The 8,538-nt window shown below is 42.0% G+C and overlaps 1 protein-coding gene across 2 annotated transcripts in view; it reads right to left on the bottom strand.

Moving 5' to 3' along the window:
* Positions 1–399: 399 nt before the first annotated feature.
* Positions 400–8,538, bottom strand: part of LOC106610601 (leucine-rich repeat and fibronectin type-III domain-containing protein 2) — a 227,470-nt gene continuing 219,331 nt past the window's right edge. For both annotated transcript variants that reach the window (XM_014210003.2, XM_014210000.2), the window contains one exon: positions 400–3,594. In XM_014210003.2, the coding sequence (XP_014065478.1) occupies positions 2,577–3,594 (1,018 nt within the window). In that variant the 3' untranslated portion in view covers positions 400–2,576. The remainder of the gene's footprint in view (positions 3,595–8,538) is intronic.

Below are 8,538 nucleotides of genomic sequence, written 5' to 3'. Positions count from 1 at the left end.
ATGTAATAAGGGCAACAATAATCATAGACCGGAGTTGTCTGCTGTATCTGCAATGCATTAATTATTTCCTACATTTCAATGTAGCAATTGCTACAATCTCTTGCACACAAAAACTTTCACTTTCACGGTTATAGCACTGAACACACCACAATGTTTACTTGCAAACAATTTCCCTGTGGCTAAATTGCTAGCCTTCACAACTAACATAACTGACAGTTTGTTGCCCAGCCAAAAGCATCGAGAGCTATGTTAGCAAAATGTCTTACCATGTTAATTGTTTAGGCACAATATAATGTAGCTCCAGGAAAGTCATTGCATGACTCAATGAGACTTGTGAGGAAAAAACAACTCTCAAACTGTACCGGATGCAATGCAAACACAAGAATATACACCATTTGGTTAATAGGAATTCTTCATATTTTATCTTCTTTTGTAGCAAGAATGTTTAAACACATATTCATTGTTTTCTTTTTTCTACAACCTCAGGTCAGAATCATGACTTTCTCACGTCATGTACACACTTATAGGGTTGTTGTTGATTAGCAAAATGGAAGGTGACCGCGCAAAATTGAATGTAGAATTGTAATATCTATAACAGACACAGGTTTATTCCAGATTTCTATTTGCACCGTTATACAGCGTCACCTTCCATTGCGCCAACTAAACACATTCCATGTTATAAAACCACAGTAAAGCACCTTCTCACTTTTACTGAACCACAAAATAAAAGTACCACTGCACAGTATCCCTTTTACATTCTCACCCATAGTTATTGTACAAAAAATGTCAATATACGGAACAGTATACACCAAGAGAAGTAACAAATAAAAAAATATGAAAAAAAAACAATATTGTAATGCAGCAGAGAGTCAAAGAGAACATTAAAAGGCATCAGAATCTGCACACGAGTTGATCACATAGGCAGTAGTTCAGATAGAAACTCATTTTATAATTCATCACGTTCCTATGCAACTTCATACATATCCAGTCACAGTCTGTTACTGTAACGTGGAGACAATAGACTAATATTAGAGGATGAAATGAGAAAATAAACCAAACTCCAAATGAATACAATAAATTCAGACGTTTGATATTTTAACTTAAACAAACCAACATGGTTCTGTGTATTCAGACATAAACTGTATAATTATTTATACATTTGTAGATGAATATCGTTCTCTTTCCCTTTTTGTATTAAATACATTTTTCATTAATTGGATTATAGCAGTATGATGACATTAATTTAAATTGTTGAGCGTCGCCAATAAGTCTCTACTGTGTAACACATGGCTCGTGTATCATCCTGGGGAAACATATCAATGGCCTATACACCAACAGGGATTTTGATTGATAATTGTATTGAGTGATTCCCCAGGAAATTGACAAATAAGGAAGATTATTTTCATATGATATACTATTTCTGAAATAATCCACTCTATTCAGAGTATGTATTTCATATAATTTAGAACCTGAGGTAGAAAATGTGACTAGTTTGAAAGTCAACCTCCACATATTTTATTATCACAACTCCCCTAATGAACCAACCATTGATGTTTTGAAATAAATGACCAGGGTTATCAGATAGTGTACATCTAAGATTTCCTTTATGTTTGTGCCAAAATAGAAACTAGGCTGTTATGAAATGTTGTCTTTCTGAGGGGACTGGGTGACGATATAGTACATTATTCTTGATTGACCATCATTTATATTGTTTTGTTTCTTTACTCATAAAGTGGAACTCAATGGTGACCTCTAAAATAAATAGTACAAATTATATAAACAACAAAAGGAAACATGAAAAATTATTCATTTTGTTACACATTTGCTCTCCCATTGCTTCTACTGAAGAAGTCCCATTTTCATGCTGAGAGTCTCAAGCAGGGCTCTCCAACGCTGTTCCCGGAGAGCTACCGTCCTGTAGGTTTTCAAACCAACCCTAATCTAGTGCACTTTATTAATAATTAGCTAGTTGATAAACTGAATCAGGTTCGTTATAACTGGGGTGGGATTGAAAACCAACAGAGGGTATCTCTCCAGGAACAGGGTTGGAGAGCCCTGGTCTAAAGCATTGTGATGCACATCTACTTTGTCAGTCTCAGGAAAATCCCCTTGGCAAAGAGCTCGAAAGATAAATACACAGGATATCCACTTTGAATTCCTCGCCTTTATTTCCCCTGTTTCTCAAAGATACTCCCACATTAATTCCCAGGGTTCGGGCATTATTCCATATACTGTATGCTGTATCTGCACAATTCCATAGGGGCTTTGTTCCGTAATGCATACATTTTTTCAAATGTGGTTAAGGACAGTCTTCCCTGCCAGCGAACTGAGAGCGTGGCCAACCCTGTCGATTGATTTCTACGGTCTTAGGAACAACCAACCTGAGTGTTTGTTTCGGTAGAATTACATGGACAGAAGGACAATAAATAGTATTCACATGGATGAACTTCATGCAGTACAGCGCTGTGGATGACCCAGAGGTATTATTCCAAATAATTCTTTGGGCCCTTGGTTTTTTTCTGTAAAGTCTGTTTCTCTTTTGACATTTGACCTCGTGATCCGACATAAACCCGTGTTCAAACAGTGCTCTCCATCACCCACTCTGAGCTCTCGAATGGTGCCTTTTCGCCCTCACCGTCTTCGCTGTCGTCGTACTGCAGTAGCATCCCATTTACCGACAGGCTCCTCTTAGTCCAGATGTTGCTGATGTGACGGGGGTAGTTGCTGAGGCTCTGTGCGCCACCGCTGCTACCCACGTGGCCATAGTCGAATGAGTGGCTCCTCTTGGGCTTCCCTTCCTGGGGCAGGCCTAGAAAACGCCCCAGCATGGTAGTGGACTCGGCTCGGCCCAGCAAGGGTTCCTTGTCAGACGGAGGGGCCATGGTCACAGCCACCAATGCACTGGAGGTGGTGGTGGAGGAACAAGATGCCCCTTGGTCCCTAGCCGTAGCTGAGCTCCGGAGCTCCAGTGAGGCAAAGGCCCCTAAAAGGTTGTCTAAGTTGGGCCTAGCCTTGGCTGATGATGGCCCCCTGTGCCTCCTCCAATTACTGGTGCTGGGGAGTGTGCTGAACTCGATGTCTCGAAGACTGTACTGGTCCTCGTTTCCTAATCTGCCTCTAGTGTTGCGACTGTCCAACGAGTCAGATGAAGACGAGGAGAGGCTGCTCTGGAGCGAGCCACATTTGAATTCCACCATCTCATCCCGCATTACCACCACTGTGGTTGTGATCTGAGGTTTGACCTGTGTACTCCCACCGTTGGTCTGGGAGTACGTGTTGCTAACCACTGGCAGCTTGCTGGACTGGGGGCTGCTGCACACTTTGTACCGAACCATGAGGATGATGATGAAGATGAGGAGCGTGACCACAATGATGCCACCGATCACCAGGATCATAGTGCCGCCCAGGAACTGGCTTTGGAGGGACTGGCACTGCGGGTAGTTGTCACGGGTGATGAACTGCACACAGCCCACTACGTTGGTGGCAGTTAGGGTGGTGGCGGTGTCGTCCCAGATAGCCAGGACACATAGGTCATACTGCATGTCTTGGACCAGGTTGGTGACTAAGAAGGTTTTGCTGGCCACGGGAATCATCCTATATAGGAAAGACAAAAACGGAAACAAGAGTGTAGAGTTAGATTAGCATAATTCAGCGTTCATAATTTGTCCCACTGCAAGGGGAGTTCAAGAAGAGGCTAAAGCACTTTTGAGTAGTAAATATCAATTAGTCATTCTACTGATCCGCGATAGATCAATTTAACAGTCAAAATGAGGCAAAGTAGCTATTTAAATGCACAGAGTCATTTAGAAAGATTACTCACACTATGAGTGATTAAAAATGCAAAGGCCCATACTTTTTAAAGTGAACTATTCAATGGTCCTTGTGCTTCGATTACAATTGTTTTCTTGTTTTTTTTGGGGGGTGGGGGGGGGCTTCAAGAGTTGCTTCAATATTAAAGCGGTAACTGATTATTTCCCCCAGAAATATTCACTGCCCCCCAAAAAATCTTCTTTTTAGACCAAACACTAAAGTCAATGCCTGTGTTCATTCCACCAGATTCACTACCAATCAATCAAACCATAAAAATAATCACTGTTTGTGTTGTGTTGACAGCCTGTAATATAAGCTTTCATTCCGCAAAAAACATCTGTTCCTAGAATATGGATCACACAGTCAGATTTAATTTGTAAGCACTTGCTGAAAATATATAAAGCCATGTTGATATTCAAATGTGCCTGACAATATCAATACACTTCCCTCTCCTAATTAAATCACAAAGGTTAGGGAGAGATTGGAAAGCCGTGGTGGAGCAATCTTTATTTGGTTTGACCTTGTACTAATGCCCAAAGGACAAGACCATGTAACGCTAGTGTGGAAATCGGTAATGAAACATGGTGGCTGAATAAACCATTGTAATTACAGCAGGCAATTCATCAACTCGCACCACCTCACAAACAAGCCATTTGTATCTACAGTATATCTGCATGGTATTGCAGACGGAAAAATGCAGTCGTACTAAAAGCAACCGACTAACCTACAATACATTGTATTGCAGACGGAAAAACACTCATATAATCAGCAACTGCCTAGCCATACATGTTCCAATCCATGGTCACTGATGCTCCGTTGTCTTCCCCAAACCTTCCCCAGTTGGATTCGTAATTATGCGAGACTTGCTAAATGTGTATCAAAGCCAAAGGAAAGCTAGGGGTTCCAATTGTTCCAGATAAAATCTCTTTCTGGATGGTATTCTGTCTAATTGTATTCTTTAAATATACAGTGCATTTGGAACGTATTCAGACCCCCTGATTTATTACAAATTTTGTTATGTTACAGCCTTATTCTAAAATAGATTACATTTTTTTTATGACAAAGCAAAAACAAGTTTTTAGAAATTTTTGCAAATGTATTAGAAATAAAAAGCTTAAATATTCTATTAACATAAGTATTCAGACCCTTTACTCAGGACTTTGTTGAAGCACCTTTGGCAGCAATTACAGCCTTGAGTCTTCTTGGGTATGACGCTTCAAGCTTGGCACACCTATATTTGGGGAGTTCTCTCAAGCTCTGTCAGGTTGGACGCTTGGCATTCAGGCCAAAGAGTTCAATCTTGGTTTCATCAGACCAGAGAATCTTATTTCTCATGGTCTGAGAGTCCTTTAGGTGCCTTTTGGCAAACTCCAAGCGGGCTGTCATGTGACTTTTACTGAGGAGTGGCTTCCGTCTGGCCTCTCTACCATAAAGGCCTGATTAGTGGAGTGCTGCAGAGATGGTTGTCCTTCTGGAAGGTTCTCCCATCTCCACAGAGGAACTCTGGAGCCCTATCAGAGTGACCAGCGGGTCCATTATTTAACTAGGCAAGTCAGTTGAGAACAAATTCTTATTTATAATGACTGCCTTCAACGGCCAATCCCGGACGACACTGGGCCAATTGTGCGCCGCCGTAAGGGACTCAAGATCACAGCCGGTTGTGATACAGCCTGAATTCGAACCAGAGTGTCTGTAATGATGCCTCTAGCAGTGAGATGCAGTGCCTTAGAACGCTGCGCCACTCATGAGCCCAAAATACTTAGGTAAATAATGTATTTCTGTTTTAAATTTTTTATACATTTGCAAACATTTCAAAAACCTGTTTTCACATTGTCATTATGGGGTATAGTGTGTAGATTGATGAGGATGTTTTATTTATTTTGTGACGTCGTTCGTAAGGAGGAGACCAAGGTGCAGCGTGGTAAGTGCTCATGATTAATTTTATCTCAGAACACTCAACAAAAAAAGGAAAACGAACGTCACGTTCTGCAGGCTTACTCTGAGCTGCACAAAAACAAGATCCCACAACTGAAGGAGGGAAAAAGGGCTGCCTAAGTATGATTCCCAATCAGAGACAATGATAGAGAGCTGCCTCTGATTAGGAACCATACTCGGTCAAACACAAAGAAATACAAAAACTAGATTGCCCACCCTACATCACACCCTGACCTAACCAAACTAGAGGAAATGAAACGTCTCTCTAAGGTCAGGGCGTAACATATTTAATCAATTTTTGAATAAGGCTGTATTGTAACAAAATGTGGAAAAAGGGAAGGAGTCTGAATACTTTCTGAATGCACTGTATACACAAAAGTATGTGGACACCCCTTCAAATTAGTGAATTCGGCTATTTCCGTTGCTGACAGGTGTATTAATTTGAGCACACTGCCATGCAATCTCCATAGACAAACATTGGCAGTGGAATGGCCTACATAAGGGACGCGAGTGGCATTTCCCGTATGATTGATGAGGATCTCCATATTGCAAATGTACGGTCCCTTACTAGACGTCTGCGGGTGTTAAATAGGCCGGCGGCCTCTCCAAGGGCCCGGTCTTCCGGGAAGTCATCAAATAAAGTCTCTAGGACATTTGGTTTCCGCGTTATACGTTTTTTAATTTTTTGACATTTTTCTGTTGTACCGGAAATGGCTAAATGGCTCATGCTACAAAAGGCACCCATTAATATAATAACATTGTGTGGGCTGCTTGTTTGAGCGGGGGTACCTCCTGAGACAGACCGACACACCGCGTAATTAAGCATGGGGTCTTGTCTATTTGGCTGTGTATTTTTTCCTCTATGGGATTATTAGCTGAGAGAGGAAGAAAATTGGCATCCGATGAAAACCGTAGAGATGAGCGCCCTACACCACATGCTGAGGGCTCATGTGCATTGGAAAATAAAGTCATTTTCACTATAACAGTTGTGGCTCAGATGATGCGGTTCCTAGAAGCATGTTACTGGTGATAACACTACACTGGTAGGCACAATGTCATACTGGAATCACCTAAAAGGTATTTTTGAAAACACTGGTCATCGGAAAGTGACATGAAGTCAGAAACTATGTTGTGTATGTCCATTACATGAAATCCAAATAAAAATCAATTTAAATTACAGGTTGTAATGAAACAAAATAGGAAAAACGCCAAAGGTGGTGAATACTTTTGCAAGGCACTGTATGGTGTGTTATTTGTTAGATATTACTTGTTAGATACTACTGCACTGTCGGAGCTAGAAGCACAAGCATTTCACTACACTCTGCTAATCACGTGCATGTGACCAATAAAATTGTATTTGATTTGCTCAGCATCCGACCATAAGGCTCTACAGAGGGTAGTGCATACGTCCCAGTACATCACTGGGGCCGATCTTTCTGCCATCCAGGACTTCTATACAAGGCAGTGTCAGAGGGTCCCAAAAAATTGTCGAAGACTCCAGCCACCCAAGTCATAGACTGTTCCCGTTGGTACTGCATGGAAAGCGGTACCGGAGAGCCAAGTCTAGAACCAAAAGGCTCTTAACAACAAATACCCTCAAGCCATAAGATTGCTGAACAGTTAATCAAATGGCTACCTGGGCTATTTACATTGACCCCCTTATTTTATTATTATTTATATAACTCTCTTGCACAGGCTTGATATACACTCAGTGGGCTCAACCAAACACTCCCACACACACACACACCACACACACAAAACACACACACAAATATTGACGCCACACACACACACACTCACAAACATACATTCACATTCATTCACACTGTTTGGTTCTTATTTTCAGAGTAAATAACTCGACGGACACTAGAGAAGCTTAACTGAGCAACCGCCCAATAAGCATTTCTCAACAGCTGGCCATGCCGTCCTCCTGGATACTCCAACCCCGGCCAACAGCCCCCCCCCGCAGTTACTCGCCCAAGCCTCCCCAGCTTCTCCTTCACCCAAATCCAGATAGCAGATGTTCTGAAAGAGCTGCAAAACCTGGACCCGTACAAATCAGCTGGGCTAGACAATCTGGACCCTCTCTTTCTAAAACTATCCGCCGCCATTGTTGCAACCCCTATTACCAGCCTGTTCAACCTCTCTTTCGTATCATCCGAGATCCCTAAAGATTGGAAAGCTGCCGCGGTCATCCCCCTCTTCAAAGGGGGTGACACCCTAGATCCAAACTGTTACAGACCTATTTCCATCCTGCCCTGCCTATCTAAAGCCTTCGAAAGCCAAGTTAATAAACAGATCACTGACCATTTCGAATCCCACCGTACCTTCTCCGCTGTGCAATCCGGTTTCCGAGCCGGTCACGGGTGCACATCAGCCACGCTCAAGGTACTAAACGATATCATTTTTTTTTTTTAAATCTCCGTACTGGTCCCCCGTGGGAATCAAACCCACAACCCTGGCGTTGCAAACACCATGCTCTACCAACTGAGCCACATAGAAAATGTGTGGGCGGAACTGAAAAAGCGTGTGCGAGCAAGGAGGCCTACAAACCTGACTCAGTTACACCAGCTCTGTCAGGAAGAATGGGCCAAAATTCACCCAATTTATTGTGGGAAGCTTGTGGAAGGCTACCCGAAACATTTGACCCAAGTTAAACAATTTAAAGGCAATGCTACCAAATACTAGTTGAGTATATGTAAACTTCTGACCCACTGGGAATGTGATGAAAGAAATAAAAGCTGAAATAAATCATTCTCTCTACTATTATTCTGACATTTTACATTCTTAAAG

This window comes from Salmo salar, chromosome ssa09, assembly GCF_905237065.1.
Source record: "Salmo salar chromosome ssa09, Ssal_v3.1, whole genome shotgun sequence".
NCBI classification, from domain to species: Eukaryota; Metazoa; Chordata; class Actinopteri; order Salmoniformes; family Salmonidae; genus Salmo; species Salmo salar.
The sequence above is the reverse complement of the archived record's forward strand: the minus strand, read 5'-3'. Positions and strand labels throughout refer to the sequence as shown.